At 39.9% G+C, this 23,655-nt stretch overlaps 1 protein-coding gene and 2 long non-coding RNA genes across 3 annotated transcripts; 2 read left to right on the top strand and 1 right to left on the bottom strand.

Annotated features, from left to right (window-relative positions):
* Positions 1–568: 568 nt before the first annotated feature.
* On the top strand, positions 569–7,789 carry LOC145456806 (protein Tob1-like). The gene has a single exon (XM_080334929.1). The coding sequence runs from the start codon at positions 5,767–5,769 to the stop codon at positions 6,760–6,762; it is 996 nt and encodes a 331-aa protein (XP_080191055.1). The 5' UTR covers positions 569–5,766; the 3' UTR covers positions 6,763–7,789.
* An 11-nt stretch (positions 7,790–7,800) lies between these two features.
* LOC145456807 (uncharacterized) lies at positions 7,801–11,094 on the top strand. Its single transcript, XR_013920711.1, has 2 exons — positions 7,801–9,085; positions 9,440–11,094. It is a non-coding gene; the product is annotated as an uncharacterized LOC145456807 (long non-coding RNA).
* A 4,293-nt stretch (positions 11,095–15,387) lies between these two features.
* Positions 15,388–17,212, bottom strand: LOC145456937 (uncharacterized). Its single transcript, XR_013920742.1, has 3 exons — positions 17,124–17,212; positions 16,141–16,348; positions 15,388–16,049 (listed from the first exon to the last, which is right to left on the bottom strand). It is a non-coding gene; the product is annotated as an uncharacterized LOC145456937 (long non-coding RNA).
* Between the last annotated feature and the right edge of the window lie 6,443 nt (positions 17,213–23,655).

Below are 23,655 nucleotides of genomic sequence, written 5' to 3'. Positions count from 1 at the left end.
AGTATTTTTTGGGAAATTTATGCAACTTTTTTATAAAAATTCGCGTCACGCGCGATTTATTGGTGTCGACTTTCTTGATTATTGGGTATCCTTCCCCTAAGAAAAAAGACGCATGAGGAATATCACTTTCAGAAACGCCTCACTCAGCTCTACCGGTAAATCTGATTACACGAGCAGAGACACGATAAAAAGTTTACATCAATATATATGCAATTCCTGATCATATTGACCGATTCAATCATGATATAGAGAATATTTTCGCGATTCGCGCGGTTCATTCAAAACAAGCCGCCTAACTAAACAGTACAAAGATTTCGCTGAGAAGTAGCGGTAGAAAGGTTTCGGAAGAGGGGGGTTTGGGGGCGAAGCACCCCATAAGTTAGATTTATAGCCCTTTGGGGGCCCAAGACCAACGTTTTTTTCGGGGGGCTGACGTTGTGGTGTTACGGTCCTGCACGTAGGCACCTTGCATACGTTTCCGGCACGATATACGCTGAGTATTGTTGATTGATTATTGCGACTTGTTCCCTTACAGACGTTATTTGGATATTGATAAATCGTAGGGACATGTGCTAATCACAGTAATAATCTACCGTTGTCTATTATAAGTAGAACTCGAGATATGGACTGCATTACTGAACAGTTGCTTGAATTACAAGCCGATAGATGAGGAAAGACATGTTTACAAAATCTTCCTTGACTCAATTTTGGCCAAATGTGCAGTCGATGGAGCATAGTCTTTCAGATATTTGCTAAGCTTGAGTCCGCGGATATATAGGCGAGCTTGAGAATAGTCCGCGGCTCAAAAAGGTTGAAAACCACTGGTCTAGGCGATGTAAAGAAGAGGTATGCACAGCACAATAAATGAAAAATAAAGCGACATTGAGGCTGTGAAGCATTTGAAAACAAAAATATTTGCCCTTTGGTGTGCCAATATGGTTTGGAGACAGCCACATGGATATGGAAAAGATTGTTACTTTTTCTCGGGGATCTCAAATCAGAATACTCTCCAAAACCCCTATTACTTATTGGGAAGTCGGATTTGAAAAAAAAAAACACGACTATCCCACATTGACGTTGCATCTAAATTTCTTGAAATACTAAGGATTCTTTTTTGTTTGGAGGGTTTAGTTTAAGATAGTAAAACCTCAATCCAATAAAGTACGTTGAGAGTTTTGTAGGATGTGTTTCGCATCATAAACGGACCTGAACGGGCAAATGCAGGCGTTTTTTAGTAAAATTTTCAATCGACTTTTTCGAAAAAGTGTGACGTGATGGGTTAATTCTGATGGCAAATTCGGAATCACCATCGTCAAATTAGGTAAACACAATTAATCGCTCTAAAAAAAAAAAAAGTTGACTAATGTCGACCAGTGTTACATTTCATTGACTTTCCTGTAGCCTATTTGCTGTTAGACGCTCAAACTTTTGGTTGTTAACAGTCGCTTGAAACATTTTTCTGTGTTTGTAGTGTTCAGTACTCATGATTAGGAATAGTTCGAATACGTTCGAGTTTTTTTTAATTAAAGGTTATTCTACGTATCGTGAATGAAACATGAATGGCTTGAGATTGGTTGCTAATTACGTCGCTACGGTTGTCAAAGAACACCTCTCTACCGAATCAATTACATGTTTAACAGTAATTGTAACTGTAATGTAATTGAAACATAAAAGGGAGTAATTGTAATTGCAATTATAATTGAACTGAATTATTGCAATTGATCCAACTCTGATGTGTAGATGTATTTATATTATAATATCTATATATTGTAGAAGCGTATCCAAAGGTAACATGGTTATGATGCTGTCAGCAATGTGTGCCCTGGAGTTAAACCAAAAGTACAATCAGTAAATCAATGAACAAATCGCTGCTCACAGACTCACATTTACACCCAGTTCCAAGAATCAGGACAACCGACTTTCATCCCTAATTTTGACAAAGAGGACGACCAGCTTATAAATTCTCGTCCATGTTTCTGGCGCGTGTACGTTATCATCAAATCAATGTTTGGTTTGTTTTAAATATGAAGAGATATACATTATTTCCATGTTGTCCGTCACTATACAATCATATAACAATTGAATACTTGAAGTCCTGTACCTCCAAGAAGCTCTTCAATCAAATGAACAATCCCAATTATCTATAGTGCGGCCCGCGATTGGATACAAATATAGAATACGGCCCGCATGCTAAACAGTCTGCCCACCCCTGCTTCAGAGTCCTATATGCCCGATTTGAAGGTAGGATCTGACCAGAGGTGGTCAGTAACAAAGTAGGCCTACTCGTACTTTTCGGTATACTTCAAGTAGGTTTGGCCCACTCGCATTACTTATTCAAGTAGTTATCATTTTGGAGTACTTTTACGCCTACTTGACAGTTTTCAGTGTAATAGACAATAAGGCTATGCCTTGAATACGTATTTTTTACTTACTTGTAAATCTTTCACTTGATTAGAACTTTACGGCGTTACTTCTACTTCTACGTGAACACAGACAATAACTTCTTTGACGAGCTCTGATTACAATGTGGTTCTTTTGGTAAAAAGACTTCCCGGCTCCTGTGTTGTGACAGCTTGATTGGGACAATATTGGAAGGTTGCTTAAGGATGATGTCCACGTCAAACAGTATATTGCTCTTGTGGTTCATACTGTCAGGACGATAATGAAATTAAGTTTGACCTGATTGTAGAGCTGATCTGTGCCGATATTCCTAGTGAAATGAATAACTTAAACATATTCTCTTTGGTTTAGCTACTGTCGACGTAGGCGGACGCGATCTGAATCTAGCATGGATTGAAAGGTCATTTTTCCGACTCCTGAATGACCCACTTTTTAACAATACTGATGTTGTGTTGACTAAAAAACATAAAAAAGGTCATTTTCCAGTCCTGCTCCCGAAAGACTTGCCCGAACTCTACATAATGGTTGCCTACTCACCCTAAATTAGTGCTTCTTAACCTGGGTTCACTGTTCAGGTGGTATTACGCGAACCACTAACGATATGAATGAGAAGACTGTTGTATGTAGCCTACTACACAACTTCAATATCCAATGAAATGATATCTTCATATTGAAATATACCCGAATATCTGTGGCTGATACTCGTAAAGGGTGATCGTCAGCAACTAGACGAGAATTGGAAAGAACTTTGTATATCAACAGTGGTATCACCGAAGATGACGTCACATGCATGGAATTTCGAATCATCATCAAGGCGAGGAGAGCTAAATGTGATTTTAATTTATACACGAACTCCTTCTGTTGGCGCATTTGAGTCGAATGTGTCGTCTCAGTAAGATCCCGCACAAACAGGATTATGCAAAAATATACTCGGATTTATTTCACTATGAATATATTATCCAATTGATCTGAATTTGGCAACGGCTTACTCAGCACCTGTGTGCATTGATGTCGCACTGCGCGGAGTTTTTCACAGTAAATTAATGAATTTGAATTTGAAGATTAAAGATAATGTGATATCTTTTCGACCATACCTATTTGAATACACTTTGTGACAATGCTATGGTTTGATGACGACTTCACAGAAATGTCAATTTCACGAACGGACGTAGCTTTGTACTAGATGTTTCGTGTGATGTGCTATGGCCAATCAGGGTTTTAAGGTTTCCACATCCAGGGAAAACTAGTATCGAAACCATCATTGTCGTTAATAAATGAACTCCTAGTGGCAAGCAGCGTATCATTTCGGTTCTCGAAAAACTCTTCTCTCACCACTAGACTCGAATCCTTAGTATTCATACTCGGTTTTAATTCGACCACTGATTATTGTGCCGAATAATAATGATTGTCTTCGCATCAAGTCCGTGTAGACTTTGGTATTCTGCGCTACTTATAACTTGAACATTGAACAGTGAGAACCGTTTAAAACGTAATTAGATTAATGAGGTCGGGGACAAATTCTTCGATAATATTTACAGTAACTGACGAAATAAAGCTAGATATAATATGATATTTTTGCTATAGACACATTTTTGCACAACAAACCATGCTTGCGATCTACAATGTTTTTAGTAAAGTCGCTTGGGATCGATGTTTGTTTGATCAGGCGACTACTAAATTGTATCATGTGGCAGTATCCCTACGTCTACTCGCGCAAACACAATAGATAATATTTGTTGGCCGTGACGCGTGGACAGGTATACTCAGAGCAGAACTTGTAATTCAGTTGAAGATAGCTGAATGTATAGATGAACAATAGTATAGTAGATTAGACAAACAGAAAACTTTCAAGCATATTGATGTCAACGTCAAGTAACGTAGAAAGGTGACAATAAGGCACCGAGTTATATAAACTTCTGAGAGACAGGGCTGGTGGTTTTGATACTGTTGGCGAGTGGCGTTCGGTAAGTTACTGGGCAAGTGGCTCTCAAAGTTTTTTAGACACGCCCTCCCCCCTTGATGACAGTGAAAAAGTTCGCGCCCCACTTATCGTAATATTTTCATGCAAAAAAGCAACAAAAATGTATGTGATCCAAACGCATCATAGATCGAGGGCATGAAAAGTTGAGAGGCTTCTCAAATAGAAAGTTCGGACTATACACTCGGGCTGCTCAAAATAACTGTTTTTTTTTTAAATTTACTGGCTACTCGATAAAATTGCTAGGGTGCCTAAAAAGAAGGCTGCACACCAATTTTGGCGCAATTCCAACCTATAGAGGCATTCCTATGTTGGACAATTTAGGTTTAATTATTAAATGAAAATTCTCTAATTTTATTGACTGCCACATGAAATTGTTGGGCTAAGTGTGGTACATTTCAAATGCGTAGAAGTGGAGGTAATTATGTTCAAAAATGCAAATTTCAAATCATAGTATTTACGGTGGGTAGATATATAACAAATATTAAAGAATTTGCCACCGTAAATACTATTACAATCAAATCCTGAATTCTGCACTCCAACACCCTTGTTAATGCTCGTTGGAGTTGAGCCGAATTTGTTGTGCATCGTTTTTCATACAACCTAATAATTTAATGGGGTAGCTGGTAAAATTTTGAAAATAATTATATTGATTTTTATCACATAAAACCAAAATTACTAAAATGAACTGAACTGGCTCATATGTGCCGTTGACAACATATAATTTTTGATATGACTGCGCCTATTTTCGCCTGATAGAATCTCACAACTCGACTCCAATCGTTAGAATTGATACTCGGCTCGGACTCGAGTACTGAAATCAATGTGCGTAGCCCTAGTGACGACGTTACAAGATGCTATATCTCTATGCTCCCTCCACTAGCATGTCCTGAGATTTAATAGAGCACGCATGTCACGCTCGGAGAAGGCTTGCTCTTGAATCATACCTGGAGCTTGATTCAGAACAGGCAAAGACCATACATTCCGCCATTGGCAAACATTTGGTGGATAATCCTGTTTGGTAGAGACGAAAGATTTCGCGTTGTCGGGAGAGTTTGTTCACACTTTCATTTTGCGCCTTGAAGTCGACTTTTATCAAAATACGCGAAGCTAGGGCCAGCAGGATGAGTTCTTGTACCGTCTAAAAATAGGAAATAGCGCTGCGATCTCTTCGGTCCGTTTATTCGAAATTTCATGCTGGTGACGTCATTTTTGGTGATACGATTGTTGATACACAATGTTCTTTTACATTCTCTACTAGTTGCTGACGATTACCCCTGGCAAGTGTCAGCCGAACATATTCGGGTTCATTTAAATATGAATGTACTGTACTGTATATCTTTTTTTTACCAGACCAATGTAAATTATACTAAACGTATTTGCCTGAAATGCTGGGAATACAAGACTCAATGCACGTGGAACTTCAAATCGCCATGAACTTTATAGTATCTTATTTATATAACAAGCTACCGCGCACGAGGGTTCATATATACGGCGAAGAATTAGAAAGACTACTACGGGTCAAGTTTTTTGGACATTGGTACCCCTCAAACCCCGTAAAAGGGTCTGCGTTTCGATGCGTCCATCTCAATTCGTCGGAAATAGATCCATCCTTTGAAATGGCGGCCATCAGAAGTGGCCTTGATTTTGAAAATGACATTAAGAAGAATTTGCCGTCTGAGCTGAGCATCTGGGTGGATCCCGGTGAAGTATCATACGCTATTGGAGGGCCGGACGGCAAGCGCGGCCCCATCAAAATGCTGTTCAAACACATTCCGTGTAAGACCGAACATAGAGAGCAAACTGGCGAACAAAATGCGATTCAGGTTGCTCATAACTATATCGATGTGAGTCATTTCAATAAGTCATTCAACCCGCACGCAAAGGATTTTCTTCCGAAATCATCAGACACCGACACGAAACAGGTGAAAGAGGACAAGCATTTGCCGAAATTCTGCTACAGTTCTCGGCCGCAGCGAAAGCTTTACTCTGTTGATGAATTTGCGTGCACAAAATTTGGGAGTACCAAAATCAAATCGAACGCGAGAGCATCCCCAATTTCACAACCATCGTACCCGAACGGAGAATTGTTTTTGGCGTCGCCCACGAATCATCTCGTGCAAGAAGATGATTATCGCGACAATCCCCACACTCAAGTGCCTTCCATTCTCTCGGATTCCTTACCATTTTGTAATGAGTCGCCGTTGCACGCACCCACAGATCTTGTACAATGTGACTTACGCAAAGTAGTACCGATATCCTCTTCCGGGATATCATGCCACGCTAATTATACGCACCATTTTACGATGTATCAATTTCCGCAAGTATATGCTAGTGATCAGGAACATTCGTGCCTTCAAAATGATACGCCTCGCTTTGATTAGAATGACGATTTTTGTGTGTTTGTTAGCTGTCTTTTCTACCACAAATGTATTTCGAACAAATATTATGTTCAGTTGCTCCTTTTCTCATGACAATCGTAGGTGATTAAATTTGGTGTTCCTAAAACCCCTCCATGGCCACAAGTCGGGGGTTCCCAGTTGTCCCCCAAACCTGCAAGAATTGAAATCTTTTCACCGTGTTTACAAGCTCAGTACAGTGAAATGGTTAATACGTGTTATGCGTAGTCGGCTTCGCAAAGATGCTATGTGCTGGTTCGATAAATTGCAAGTCAGCACCGGAAAACGTGAAAGGTAATTGAAGATAACGTCTCCGTGCGTGCGATTATATGGTGGACTGATCAGCTCGTGCGCCATTTGGTTCAATAATTTGTTATACGTTTATACCGTGTTGATGATTTCTTGGATTCAGATATCCTTGTGGATGAGCGCAGCGTCCGGGATTCTGAATTTTTATTTTTGATATCGAGACCTCATATCATTTTGAGCTGAATTCGCAGCAAGTCCAACTAAAAGTATATCTGTCAAATTCCTTCTATTTGCTACAGTTGAATATATTGTAAAAGCAAAATTATCGTCATTCAAGCCGATAGCATTGCTATGATGTCCCTCCTTTATCAATCTTTAGTCGTGTTTGTCTGTCATCAAGAAAATACAATGATTTTGAGGGTCGCAAAACCCTCCATGTATTCCGCACACCTTGACAATGCCGTGTTAGAATATTAAAGGTTACATTTCTGAGTCAAATATGTAATTTTCAGAAACATTCGATATCTAGGCACTACTCACATTCTCTGACACCGATTATTATTTTAGCTTAACCATTTCAAACCTTACCTTTGTTGGTCTTCCGAAAATGTGTTGATAAAACTTGTTACTATCGCAGAAAGTATAGATACGTGATATTCGAAATGTATTGGAGTGTTTAATAATGCGTGCTATTAGTAACATCACGCATTATGGTGAAAATAATTAAAATTTGTTGTAGAACAACGAAAAATTATTTCCTACATTCTCTGCAGGGATATATAGAACTCCGGGATGGCTGACTGCGTCAATTGCGTCATCGCGGCATTACCTAAGTAGGTCCGGATTCACGCATTCAGTTTTGATGCACGTTCCAGTCAGCCGCTTCATCTGTGTGTAATTTCAAGTTTTTGAGAGCGGTAGGGGCATATAATATTCATGTTTATGTTCTTATATAAAGCTATAGGTTAACTAGGTTATGAGATGTTCAGGTAGTCTGAAACTTTGCAGTATTAGCCCTATTCCTTCAGCAGCAATTTAACGGTATGCCGGTACGCCGGGTTGGAATCCCGGTACGTTTAGCGTAATATCTTTGGTGTACCGGTCATTTACTCGGCTTCGGAATATCTCTGCTTCTGTAGTATCTTATGTAACATGTTTTGCTGCGCTGATAATCGTGAGAAAATAACAAAATGTAGAATAATTAACGTTAACATTGATATCCGCAGTATGATTTAGATTACGCCTTGCGGTATGTTTTTCATTTACCGGTATGTTATGCGAATGTATGTCACCATACCATCCAAGGCTGTACGTACATTGTACAAGTACAAGTGTACATTTACATTGTGCCGTGTGAGCTATTAAGGCGTCCGTTAGGAGGGATCTTCGTCAGTTAAGATCTTGTGCTATAGATTAATATGTGAATATGCAGGTAGTGCTGGTAGCCTATTGCAGGCTTACTGGTATTCCAGATCATTGCTTGATTATTCTTAGTAAGAATTGGAGCCACTGAGTACACTACCGATGTGCAAGATTCAAGAGGCATTTCAATTAAGGATAACCAAACATTTGAATCTAATACAAACACAACACGTCAAGGTCGTTGCAGTTGTAAGTGTCCATAACAACTTTTGAATCCAATCTCTTGTTACAGATACTATTCATCAGTTACATGTCTAGTAAATCAAGACAGTTATATGTTTGTTAATGAATGGCACCTTAATGCTACAGTACTGGAATTATACTTCAACAGAAATGCACTGTTGTGAACTGCCAATGGCTGACTTCCAGTACAGTATATGGCCACAACATTTTTTGACCATTTGCTCTTACTGAAGCCATGAAGATGCCCACTCCCTTGAATGGATAAGCCAACACAATCGTCAGGACACGATACGACCCTGAGATACGGCCTGTCTTTACCATATAAACACTTATAGCCTATAGGCTATAGGCCTGTACGACAAAGGAAGAGAAAACTCTGAGGATTGCTTTCAATTTGCAAGGTTTCGTTAAATCGTCGCAATAATGCATTGGAGCTCTCCTCGGTCGGCCAAAGGTAAGTTAGGCTGATTCTAGTAATACGTTATTAAATGAGCGATTTACATTAATCCTGATGTGGTTAAAGTAGTCTGCGTTGCTACTCAAGTAATAGTTGAATTCCCGGGCGTACTGGTATTCAAACTTCCTCAAGTAGCTGTAGAAAGTGAAATGCCTGCAAGGTACTTGAGTTTGGAGATGGCTGCTTCAAATTTACAAGATTTATCTTCGAAAATAGGCAACACCTACTTGAGTACTACAATGAAGTAGAAGTTCTTCACTAGGCTATAGAACAACTCTGCATACATCTATATATATATTCTTAAGGTTAATTTGTGTCTCTGAATACATCATTTGTTCATTTTTGTTGCAGATTCCGGAAAAACAAACGCGATGTTCCAGCATTTGCATCACGTCAACAGTGGATATCCTGATATATTATACTGGGCACATCCCATTGAAATCTTGGCAAAGGTGGCCACAATCTGAATATTTGGATCTCGTGCCTCCTCACCGAGATGTTTTTTGACATGGAATAATCTATCGCTCTATCGGAAAATCTGCAAGACAATGATACTGAATATTTCTTAACTGATAAATGGCATGAAATGCTTCAGGACGCCCATTCGTGATGTACCGTTAAGCCATGGTTGTAATTTCTTCACTGCGGTCATGAATCTATTGCTCGGTGAACAAAATATCAGCTGAATTCAACAACTGGGTCTACCGAATGCTTCTCAAATTGATAATGATATGTACCAAACTTCTACCCCCCCCCCCCAGGCTGCATTTGAACCCGAAGAGAAGTATCAATTGTGTGTTGATTTCTTGATCAACTTTCATTGAGTGACATAGAAGATGACAATGCTGCTATCACAATTTCGAGTCCTTACAGGCCGTGCGATCTTTACGTTATTGGAAATGCTCCATGGTAGGGGTGCATTTAAAATAAACTGTGTTAGAAACACAATGTTTAAAACATGCTTTAAACAGTGTTTTAAACAAAAGCCTTTTGAAAAAAATTCTTTTCAAGTTGTAAAATTATGCCATAATTGTGTAAATACTTTCCAAAACATGTGTTGTATGAGCCTACGGACGATTACCACCCGATATAGCCGACTAATATCAATATGGAATGGCTGGAACCCTCAAAATAGTTGGTTCAACAGCAATAGCACATATATTTCGTCAAAGGAGCTATATTCACACTATATTTTCAATTGTCAATGTCAATCCAATATGACGTCACTGTTGAATATTCTTGACGTCATCGCTTAAAAAAAGTATGTTTTATAAAAGGGCCTGGTTTTAAACATGTTTGTTTTAAATGCAACCCTATACTTCATGGTAATTGTCGATTAACGCCAATTGAAATGGTTGATTTAATCAATCCTATTACCGCCCCCCCCCCCCCTTCCCAGCTGCAAGGTTTCAGACAATGGCTTGTAAATAGGTAGCAGACGCTGATATTATTCGTTATTCACTCTGTTATTTATGGCCTGATGCAGATTATATGATGTGTCGAAATTAAACACATTCATGATTTACTGAAATTCAGAGTTGTCATAGTTTACTTGGTTGGCTATACAGCAGTGTCATACTTTACTAGGTTGGCTATACAGCAGTAAGGTTGTGATATGGGAAGAATGTCTAGCTTACTCACTAACTATTCTGCAAAAGGGTGAGGATCATTATTCTAGAAACAGCTGTATCGCTAGCTTGCAGAAAAGTGGATATTTCGAGGCAGATTGCAGGTAACTTTCTGGACCTACTTAGGTAACGGCCAAAATGAAGTCAGCCATCCCGGAGTTCTATATATCCCTGATTCTCTGGTATAACGTGTCTGTCCTTACTAAGTAGCTTGCTAGGAATGGAGAGAGAACGTTCAACAGCAGCAGATGTTGGTTGGCAATACTGCAGTCGTGCGTACACTGCTGGGGACACACCATTTTGCTTCAATCAATGTTGTCTACATCAAATTTTTTCATCATACGCTTTTTGATACACAAGAAACACGATAATAAGAAATTGGTGTGTGTGATAATGATGAAAAACCTACGATCGGTGCCAAGATAAGAGAGAATAATGAGCAAAAACCTCCGATCGCTAGTAAGATAGTAAGAAATTACTGAGGTTATAACGACCAAAAACCTTCGCTACTAGCTATATTATAGGTGGCGCATAAGCGTTGATTCAGATGGGCGCGGTGTCATGGCGACGTGAAAACCCGCGGTAGCATGGTGACTCTTACGGGTATAGGGTAGCGTTGGGACCCCGGGAAATCCCGATCCCGGGATCCCGGGATTTGAAGCAATCCCGATCCCGGGATTACCCCCAATGAAATCCCGGGATTTGTAAATAGCATTTTCCAAGGCTTACGTAGCGCCATATCTCTTATTTTGTAATAAACCAATGTCACAAACTCTGCTGATTGTCTAAAACAATTCACAATTATTTGATAGTAAAGCCAGCTATTTCATAACAATGTACTACACAATCACTTCCGTCGTAGTCTACGAATCGGAGCAGTGTAACTGAGTATCGGAAAGTCACAAGGACGGTGCTGTGGAGGTGAAATGCATGTCGAATAATGGCGAATTTCGAAGATGTCAATGCAAAGAGAAAATCACATGTTTAGCGAAACTGTTTGTTTTATAAATCTACATAAAAAGCCAAATGCAACTTGTGTCAAGACGTTTTGAAAGCTTCAGTGTCTATAGCACAGTGGTTCGCAACCATTTTCGACCCATCGCCCCCTTTTCAAGGTCAACACCGATCATCGCCCCCCAAATTTTGTGTACCGAAGATTGGGCATACAAACTGTAATCACCGGCGGGTTGACTAAAAAAAAAAAAATGGTCAAATTTTCAGCTCGATGTCTAATTTGACACACTTTTGTAACTAAATTTCCGTGGGTTGACTGAAAAAAAAAGGTCAGCCGTTTTGACGCGTCATCGCCCCCTTCGCTATTTTCGCCCCCCGTCGCCCCCTTTGTCCATTTTCGCCCCCTGTCACCCCCTTCGTCATTTTCGCCCCCCTAGACCGCCAAATCGATATCGCGATATCGCCCACGTTGGGAACCACTGGTCTAGCACAAAGGAACTAATAACGCATTTAAGGTCCGTACAAATGATAGTAATTAAATCATGCTTGATTCAATCGGACACGTCAAAGAAAGATCAGCTAAAAATAAAGATGAGGAAGATCGATTCCTATAAAATAAATCGCATAAGCCTCGCCTCGATGAACTTCTTAACCAGTTAACTGCTGTGGACGGGTTAACATTTATTCAATTACCCAAAGTGAGTGAATTCGTCGGGCCTTCAAGGCTTATGGCTATGACTTGTCAAGATGTCGCAAACGGGTTCGTGACTTGGTGATCGAGCACAGCAAATAAATCCGTAAGTGTGTGGTAGAAGAGCTTATGGCAATGAAACGCAGCATTGGACGTTTTTCGATCACGTTTGACGAATCATTTTCTACACGAAACAGGCGGTACATGAATTTAAACGCTCATTATCCGGGTGGCCTTCGGTCGCTGGGTTTCATTCGTATTCACGGGAGCATGTTTTTTCGTCAATACTACAAGGAATAAATGTTGTGTGTGTAGCTTGTATGTGTATTTTACTACTTTGCTAATCCCGGGAAATCCCGGGATTGAGAAGCGCAAATCCCGGGAAATCCCGATCCCGGGATTTCAAATTTGATCCCGAAGTCCCAACCCTAGTATAGGGATCGCTAATGAGGTGCCTGTATAGGTATAGGGAATTAGGGATCGATCGCAAGGTAGTCTTTCGCTGATTACTTTTGTTGTCAAAATCTGTGAGTTGGTTACCGCCGCGATTGGCGGCAAGGTGGCAGTACAGGTGTAGAGATCGTTGACAAGGTAGTGTTCCGGTAGCGAGATAATACGTAATTCGTTTGTTACAAAACCCCTACGATTGCTTACAAGGTTATAACAATAATGAAGACATCAGAGAATTGGTTTTCGGGTGTAACAAATTATCGTAAGTATTTTAGGTTCTCTGTTGTAACTCTAATCCTTTAAGGGTGGAGGCCAAAAAGCAGAGTAAAAACATCCTGGATTTTCGCTTAATCTGCGAGTTCCAAGATCTCCCGATTTAGAAGTAGATGATCCGCACGCCAAAACATTGGATGTTCGTGTGAAGTTAGTAGATCTACAAATCCAGGATGTAGGACGCAATTGCGTCAAAATGACGCAAAATGTAGTGATCCGTGGAAGGTTTCCATGTCAACCCATCGACTTCGTAGTAAATATTGCTTTGGCAATGCTTATTGGAAATGTCGTCGATTTTGGTCATGTGCTATGAATGCCGTCGTTTCCTAGGTAGACTTATGAAATTGATTTGAAGTCACTATTCAGCTTTAATGCATATTACTCTGTAGTTTATTCACAGTTATAAGTTCTAAAGACGGCATTGCAAACTGGTACTGTTGGTATTACTGTCTGTAGTATGGATATTTTGGACATCGTAGATGGCAGTTCGGACGACGAGAATACAATTGTTATGCCCAGGCATTACTTGGCAGAAATATCGGACTCATTTGTAAAATACCCAGAAAATGAATTCGTTGACCGTTACAGATTTTACAAGGGAGCTACGGTAATTCTGTTGGACATGATCAAAGATAGCCCATGGTTGGATGTACGGTGCCAAGCTTTGCACCCCATGTGCAATTACTCCGTGCTCGCCGATTTTTTGCTACAGTCATTTTCAACAAGCAGATGCTGACTTGATTGGTGTAAGCCGGACAACTGCACGCCGAATCATCCACTGCATTTCTCGGGCATTATCAGAGAATAGAGAAAATTTATCCCACAATTGGATGACTCGTTACAAACAAAGAGTGATTTCTTTGACATAGGCGGAGTTCCAAATCTCATCAGTTGCATTGATGGTACCCATATCCCAATAAAGTCCCCAGGTGGCTCTGTACCAGAAAATTTTATCGTTGCACGAAAGGATATTTTTCTTTGAACTGTCGAATGGACTGCACTGCCAAGATAATAACGGTAGTGACTAATGCTGTTGTGAGATGGCCAGGGAGTACTCATGACTCAAGAATTTTTTCAAACTCCAGATTAAAATACAAGCTCGGCCAGAAAAAATACAATGGGATTTTGCTGGGAGACAGAGGCTCTATGCTCTAAAAATGTACCTGATGCCTCCATTAACAAATCCATAGGCTGCACAAGAAAAAAAAATACAGCTATATGCACTCAAAGACACGCATGCTGATCTAGCAATGCTTTGGCGTTCTCAAACAGCGTTTCCAGATGTTGCTAAATCCTATGCGAATGCAAATCGAAAACACCATCCTGGCAATCAATGCAACAATATGTTTGCACAATTCTGCTGCAAAAACCAATGAGCCAGTTCCTGATATTGCAGTTACTCCCGAGGAAGCTACAGATATAACATCTGAAGTTGGATACACTGACGCAATAGCCTATCTTGAAAATAAGATCAACACATATTTCTACTAATTATGTTTATTTTAAAATTAAAAATTAAAAATTAAAAAAGTGTTATGAATCACGCGATATGCTTTGAGTTGAGTAATCGAGTATCACTCATCATTACATCACATCACAACAGAATGTACTTCGTCAACGTTCAAATATGCACCATTCATCCCACAGCAAAGAATATAATGCTTGTTATCCATCTCAAAAGATACTTTGGTATTTTTCGACCATTCCGATTTTATTCCACTTGGGGCAATGTTGTGGGATAATATTGATTTCAGATATTTGCTACATCCAGTAACCTTCGTAGCTTTGCACTATATGTTTCGTGTGCCACGATACCGCCAATCAAGGTCTCCAGGCTTTAACAGTGAAAATTAGTATCGAAAGTAGCCTATATTCTCGTTGATAAATTAACTTTCAGTGGCGAGAAGCGTATAATTTCAAGACTCGAAAAAATCGTATCACAGCCTACGAAAATTGTAGTACATAGCTATGCACGTCAGTGGAAAGGACGTGTGAGGTCGTGATCAACATTGCACCTTCAAGAATCTCTTGAAATATTGCATATACCCGGGGCGGGCAACATACGGCCCGCAGCGGGATTGCGAACGACACGCATACAGTTTCTGGTCTTGCATGATAATGTGGCCCGCGCCTATCTACATTTGAAATCACATATCTTTGACCATGAACATGAACAACGTGCGTTCCAATCTAACTGATATCCACGTGCAATTTTAATTACGGGTTTCTGCGTACAACATGTTTTCAGAGTTGAAAGAACTTTTATCAACCGCTGATCAACAGCTTCTGAAGTACGGCAAGAAAGTGTGCCGGTATTCAAAGTTCAAACCTACACATCTTAGTTGGAACGTAGCCACTCATTTCAAGTGTTGCGGTGTAATCGGTACCCTTTAGTCGAACGTCATTTCGAGTGACTCTGGACATTAGATTTTTAGCAACACAGTTTGTTTGTTTTTAAAATTAGAACGATTACGAGATTTTTCCAAATTATACAATAATTATAATTATAGCTACACAGTTTTTCCAAATTATATTACAATTAGACTTATAGCTGTATTGTTGATTTCCGAATTAGGTTGGAATTGTAGCAACACTGTTTTTCTGACCCAGTTGATTATAATTACTGAACCCGCGAAAACTTGAACTTGAATCAAGTTCCGTCCATACAAATCTGAGCACGTTCTCAAAAGCACGAGAATGGCAAATATCTGTAGAACAGCAAGCTTGGTTTCACACTATACAGTTCTCCTGTAGCATTTTCAGAAAAACATAAATTAGATTAGAATTAGAGCAAATCAACATTTAACAAATTAGACTATAATTAGAATACCGGCATTCCGCTCTATTCAGTCCAATTAAACAACTAGAATTATCCAGCTGTATAAGTCTGCTATAAAAGCAGTGCAGAGGAAAATCATGCTTCAGCGTGGAGACGAAATTTGTCACCGTATCTTGTCACAATTGCCTAAAAATACCAATTTGAGAGTTTTTATGCGCCTGATTTAGGAATGGTTGTAAATTCACTTTTATTTCAAATGAGATCACGATAAACTCACCTTGAGCAAATGCTCACACATGTAGTCGTGGAAATACTTGAGCAAGGTGACTTTCTTGGTTAGCGTAGGTGGGTATTGTCGGAGCGTTTAATAAGATTCTGCTATGTCTCTGTCAATGTACTCCCCACTTGCTCATCGTTGGCGTACAGAAGTATTCGTGTGCTATCGTTGAACAAAACTCCATTGCTGTTGTCACGTAGCTGGTAACCTGAAATTTGAAGCGAATTTATCAACATTTGGACCACAACAATTTCTATATCGTTGCTGGAAAACAAACTGTCCGGCGCCAACTTTTTGATTTTTTCCTTCAATCACTATTTGGACATAGGTCTTTTATTGTCTTAACGTGGTTCCATGTTCTTAAATAGCATGAATTTCTAGTGAAGTGGACATATGAACTTGAATTTTCGAGACAAATTCAAAACAAAACTGGTTTAGAACCAAAGTATATGGTCAAAGTCAAAATTTTCAAAAAGGGACGATGTAGGGATCACTGTTGAACAGCTAGAAAACTTTGCAGGTTTTTAAAATTAGATTGGAAACAGCAAGGCAGTTTCAGTTTTGCAAATTAAATTAAAGTTGAAAGTAGTGAATTTGCAACAACTTGACAATTGAATAAAATTGCACGTTATAAAGAAATGCAACAGAAATCAAGTTCAGTTTGGCTCATTCTGAATGATGCAGTTCTCCTGGAGCATTTTCTGGAGGACAGGGAAATAGATTATAATTGGATTAGAGCAGCGATACTGTCATCAAGTCATCAAGATATGACAAAAATTTCAACTCGTTTTCTGAAATTGGGTGTAAGAACCCAAAATCATGATAGAAATATTAGAGTTAACACTTCAGGCCATATATAATAAAATAATTTTTAGAGATCAATTATTTTCATTTTTCAGCCATTTTATAATACAGAAACGACCCATCTGGCATCGCTACTGTGCATACAAACAGGGATATTTAGGATTCCAAAATTTCCACACCTATGCCGTACTTATCCGTATAATCCACCCATTTGCTAATCTAGAGTACCGGTATACAGCTGCTGGGTCTTCCGCCTCATCTGTAAAACAAAAATTTTGTCAAATAAAAAACTTTCACATGTAAGCAGATCATCTGAATGCTATATAGTTTCCTATTGAATTTTTCAAATATGCCAAAACCTTGTTTTCTCACGATTAGATCAGAAAATGCCTGTCTAAATCTAAAATGCATTGTTTTATACACATTAAGTGCCATAAAGTACAATCCCGTGCTCACAATAAGTAATAATTTTGTTTGGAGCAAAAATTGGGCAGAGTATTTTTTAAATGCCTTAAAATTGGATTTCATTCCCATGGTTGTAATGACTCGAGTCACGATTTTTTGGTTACTCGACTTACTCGAGTCAATTTTTGTATTGACTCGAGATTAGGACAGCCAAGACAGACATTTCACCGGCCACTTGGGGACAACAAGGGACCAACGCGGGTCGAAAGCAGGTGACCACGAGGGAAACCAACTGGTAACCATAAAATTGTGGCGGCTATATCTGTCGGTATTAGGTAGGGTTCCAATTGGGTGCCCCAAGACGTCGGATAGGTGCCACAGCCCGCCGCCACAGGCGACCACTAGCCCTGTCTCCAACTTCTGTACTATCTCATCCACTAATATCATTTCCCGAAACCTACTATAATAACATCTATTCATACAGTCGGGAAAATCTGTATATTGCAAAATTTATACATGCAGTGAAACTATATACAGTTGGCGGTAGTGAGTAGTAATAAATGAACAAACCACAATGTGTGGGACACCCTTCACCTTTTGGAAGTGTGCCTTGTGGTGTCGCACGTTGGCTTGAAAAAGTTTGAGTGATCCACAACTAATTTGAAGCAGCAATTTGAGGTGGTAAGAGGTGATGAAAAAATTACCAAAATTGGCAAGACTTAAAAAAGACGCAATTACCTCAAGCTAGCAAAATAATACTAAAAGACATGGCAAGAATATGTACGAAGAGGCAATGTCACATGAAACAAGGTAATGCATGATAAAGAAATTTGAAAGCAATGCGCAAAAAGGCATCACATAAAGCAAGGAAAAGAATGATAAAAAACATGGCAAGGATATGTACAGAAAGCATTATTATATGAAGCAATGAGCAATTGAAATAGGTTACCGAAGTCATTCAATATGCAAGTCAAACATGATTACGCCAAGGCATGACATTAATTTCAAAATCTGAAGAGGCAGCATAGGTACGAGATCAGTTTCGGAACGTGAAGAGTTTGCAAGGGGTAGTGGGCAATCCCTCTCAATTTGTTTTCTAGGGAATTTCTGGGTGTGAATAATTTCGAATGCAACACACACACATTCCCTAATTTTTTAACTTAACACGTGGACCATTCTAACGGAAGGATAATGTCGTTCTATGCCAGGCAGATATCAAAACTAACAAGACTAGCCAACTTCAAATTCCACGGTTCAATATAACGATAGACGTATATTTTTAGTTTCACAGCAGATACGCGGAATTTCTCCCGTGCAAAGAAATAAGCATTAACATCGTCTACAAAAACCATCCAATATATTTAGTGTAACATTCGTACAGCGTACATATGGGAGGTCTACCATAAAGATACGACTCGACAAAGAAATTACACGAATGCACTCACCAAGTATTTCTACTCTTTCAGAATTCTCCAATAGGTTTTACCTACTTGCACCACTTACTCCAGCAAATATGTTTAGACTACTCCAACTTCTACAGTTTAGGAAAAACTGACTACTTACTCTTTACAATTTGGATTTTGTAAGATGGCTAGTAGTTTCAGGATGAGTTTGTTTCAACAACAGCATGAAATAGCCTCTTTATCTACATTGAAGGCATAAATTAGTCATTTTGCATTAGCCTACAAAGATACATATTTCGATTTCGATATTAGCCTCCACGATTACCTGCTTAAAGTATGCAATCCATTGAAAAAAGTCTACTCTCTGATATTACTCCATTCATTTTGTACTTCTACCTGAAATAGTTTTGGCATGTCTTGGAAATTGCTCCTTCAACTCCAAATTTGGTAAAGCAAAACTCCTATTCGAGCACCTCTGGCAATATTTCAATTTCTTGGTATGTCCTGTCACAGAGTTGAGAGTGCAATAGTCACACAGCCAAAGTAACTTGGATTATCATACCATCGGAACACTCTTCGCGTGCTCACAGTCAAATGAAACGATTGATATTATGAATACGCCGCGCTTTTCTGGTTGAAAGTAACCCCAATGCTTCAGATTGAGGCATTGTGGCACTCTTGATTCTTCTTTCGTCCGTACCTTGAACTACCGGCACGATCTCTGGAGTTGGCAAGCCATCTTCGCATGGAACCTTCAACAACCTTTTCGGTGCACCATTTGTGGCCAAGTTCATCTTGGCTGCAGCTGTTTAAGGTAAATCAGTCCATAGCTGAATAAAATACTTCAAATTCTATCGAGCAACATACCAAATAAAAATTACTGTATCTTTCAGGCCGATTTTGTCAATCTGTCTTCCGAAGATACTGCAGCATTTTGCAATTTCATTTTTCATTAGTCTTGGCATTGTCCACCTCATGAAGTCGTCAGTATTATTTCCACCAGCACCGATAACAGCCTTCACCTATAAGAAAGTGCAGATTAGTACGTGCCTGCACCTCAATGGGCAGTGGTATTTTTACAATTTATTCAAATACTCCAGCATCACTTTTTACAAGCTGATCCATCTTTTTGAGCTCCTCGCCATCTTTAAATGGAAACGCGGCAGGGAGTTCGGTAGGCAGAGACACTTCGAAGTGTGGCAGAATCAAGTCCATGATTCTTTCTGTTTTGTAAATCCTCTTTGACATTTGCTTGATGTGTTGTTGAACGTTGAGGACTTTATGACTCATGGTTTGCAATCTAGCATCCATGGCTCGCAATGCAGCATCCATGCTGGCTTGCAATTGAGCTGATATGCCTTTAAGATAAAATTGATAGTTCTAATTCTTTACATACTGCGGACATCAAAATCATACACACCACGACTGTGATTTGGAGTGTATTTGACGGAGGTGGCTATATCCTCACTAATGTCAATTTCACTGTCATAGAATGATCTGGTTGGCCATCCAAGCAGTCGGGCATTTCCTCTCCAGCGTCTTTTTTATTGTCGTCGAGAGATTGAAGCGATGGATTGAGTTGCCCGTCTGTGCTGGTAGGCTTTTTGACTGAGAAGCCTAAAATACAGTAAGACTGTAGAAAAAAATGAACTATAATTTGATAGCCACCAATTTCAACTGATTCCAAATTCATATTTTTGGCATGGTGCCAATATATTCCTTTGCAGCTAGCATTTTTACTGCGGCTCAGGTTACAAAAGCAGATTATTTGGCGCCGACAATTTCTGCGTCTGGACATCTCAATATTGAAGGTTAAATACCGACTTGCGTTGCTATTTTGTGCCATAACTTCAAGTGAAATCCCAGCAAACACCCGATATCCCATGGAGTTACTGGTATGTCCACAATTGTTCCCACTCGTCCCACCTCCCACACTTAGTTACGGAGGACTTGCTCAGTATGCCCAACATTGGACGTCAATTTACGTAACTCCAGGTGACTACCAGAGGAAGTGAATTTTAGAATGCTCTGATGCTAGTCACCAATGACCATTCCAGTAGATGTGATAATGGCGAGATGCCTGGATGCCACCTACACAGCAGTTCGTCAGGATGTCCCTACTTGGAAATCGTTTCTATGAATTCAAGTGTGCATTGTGCAATCAATGCAAAATAAGTTTTCTGAATGCACTCATGATATACATTTCACCATTTGTAATCTATCGGAGTGAATACGAGAATGTTGATTAATGATATGGCGATGACTTTTCTATCGCACGGAACTTCAGAAGCCCGCCTATCGATGATCGCGATATGTACGATATAGAGACATAACAGCTTGTGACAGTACTGGATCGAAATGTCCACATCAAGGCAAAATATGTTATTTCAAAAACCGTAATTTTCCATGTATAATCCGCAAAATTTACACGATTTTTTGCCCTAAAATCGGGGGGTGCGTATTATACATGGGAACAACACGCTTGAAAAAAATCTCCCTCGATAAAAAAATGGAAATCAAACCTTTCTTCATGTTTGCTTCCAATCGCGCATCACTTTCAGCCGTCGCGGGTAGTAATTCGTATTATAGAGTGTGACGCGCTGCCAATTAACGGAAACGCGTTGCTAATTACGACAGCCGTGTGCACAATCACGCGATCGCCCGCTGAGTTGGTTTGCCGTTTGTACGCGAGCGAAATGAGGTCAGTAATAGACACTCACACGCGGCAATTCTCGCCAATTCATCGCGTCAACGACAGACCCGAACAATCGCATATCAAGAGGCCATGTGCGCAAGATATAATCGCTTGCGTAATCAGTCACGTCTCCAACAGACCAGTTTCGCATGACATAACCGTTAACCTAGGCGCAATCGCATCTGTAATAGGCATCGTGCGCAAGATGTCGGTTCGTTTGCCTAAACTAACTCGCCGCCGGCCTCGCAGGCTTTGGCTGCTATCTACTATCGTTACCGTTAATTATATAATGATTAACAATCGCGTCTGTAATAGGTCTCCTCGTGCTCAAGATGTATCGCGCCACCCGCCTCGCAGGCTTTGGCTGCTATCTACTATCGTTACCGTTAATTATATAATGATTAACAATCGCGTCTGTAATAGGTCTCCTCGTGCTCAAGATGTATCGCGCCACCCGCCTCGCAGGCTTTGGCTGCAAACTACTATCGTTTAAAGACAATCCCGCTAATTGTATAATGATTAGCGATCGTTGTGTAATGACTGTTCAATAGTGACATCTCGGAACTATTCATGTACTGAAATGAAGGGTGCGTACTATACATGGGTACAGGCTTTTTCCCAGAATTTACATGCTATTTTAGGGGTGCGTATTATACATGGGGGCGTACTATACTTGGAAAATTACGGTATACCGTATACCCAATGCATGTGAAATCTTCCGACATGAAAACTTGACAACCGTAAAATGGTATGGTGATGACTATTCCAATCACGGAACTACTCAGTCTATTATCGATAATTAAGGCCGCACTGCTCAAGACGCCAGCGATTATGCATATTGTGCCTTCCTTCCGATACCTGTCGCGTCTCGAGTGCCGACTGTCGAGCCGAGCACGCCTGTTGCTTATTCATTCAACCATAAAACCAAAAGACTACGTTCTTCCATAGTGTCCTATATGGTGTCGACACAAGCAAATCTCACGGCTCAGTGAAATTGTAACATGTCACAATTTCAATTTGGCTACAGGCAATTTGACGGTCATTTTTGAAAAGAGAGAGGTAATCTCACGTTACCCCCTCGTTTTGCCAGACAGCATTGTTGCGTATCAATGCCAATCTCCATAACAATCAAATATTCGAGGCTGATTGTGGGGGTTCCAGGGCCACGAGCGGAATAAAATTTATATTTTCGTAATCAGTGACAGCTTTCGGTTAATACCCGTTTCACCAAATTTAATGCTCGGCAAGCCGGTCAAAAATGACCGTCAAATTGCCTGTGGCCAAATGGAAATTGTGACGTGATATAATTTCACTGAGCCGTGAGATTTGCTTGTGTCGACACCATATAGGACACTATGGAAGAACGCAGTCTTTTGGCTTGCAATACCGGAGGAAAATCCTGAGAAAATGGTAAATTTTTCCCACTTCGTAGTCGGTTGACTAAAAGATAGGTCAGCTTTCCGGCTCAGCTCCCGAAATAGCCACCGGACCGTTACTTCAGTGCTGATATACTGTATATCAGTCAGATTTTGCCCTATATTTAACATACATTCTCAAAAAAGAGGATAAAATCTCAAAAAGAGGACATTTGGGCGTCCTCCGAAGACACTTTTAGACCAGTCAAAAAAAAAGGACAAATCCTCTTAGAAGAAGACGTATGGTAGCCCTAGTCTCACGAAAGTGTACGTTTGGGCGACTACGCAATAGCTACGCAATATCTTTTTGACTATATTACAGACCGAAGGTCACGAATTAACAACATAAAATAAAGTAATTATAACATCATACCAGATTCTATAATTATGAATTAGGCACCCCCATATCTAGTATCTACCTACATGTAAATCTGACTATCGGGGGCTGACAGGGGATTGAAAATAAATAAGAATATAACGCAATCACCAATATTATTGACGAAATTCAGTCTTCACCTTGAAAATTGACCAGCCTATGGGGCCCAAGACCAACGTTTCGAGTGGGTGACGAATTGTTGTTTTGGTTCTGATTCTAGCTACGACCCACCCTAACATAGTATATAACACTTACTTATATTATAAGTTGACGGCTATGGCGACAGGTCCCCCGCAAACAAAAATACGTATCCTCGACGTATATATTTGGGGGAAATTGGGGACCGTAACTTACCGCTGTATCGTCTCCGCGACGTAATTCTGTGAATACTGAGGAACGTCGCATGGACGTTACAGT

This window comes from Botryllus schlosseri, chromosome 15 (genome assembly GCF_051294905.1).
Source record: "Botryllus schlosseri isolate E-star chromosome 15, Bs_hap1, whole genome shotgun sequence".
Lineage (NCBI taxonomy): Eukaryota > Metazoa > Chordata > Ascidiacea > Stolidobranchia > Styelidae > Botryllus > Botryllus schlosseri.
This window is presented reverse-complemented; position numbering and strand designations above follow the sequence as displayed.

Bases quoted from the DNA above. Each gene is read 5' to 3' on its own strand.
- LOC145456806 (XM_080334929.1), top strand. From the start codon at position 5,767: ATGCTGGGAATACAAGACTCAATGCACGTGGAACTTCAAATCGCCATG.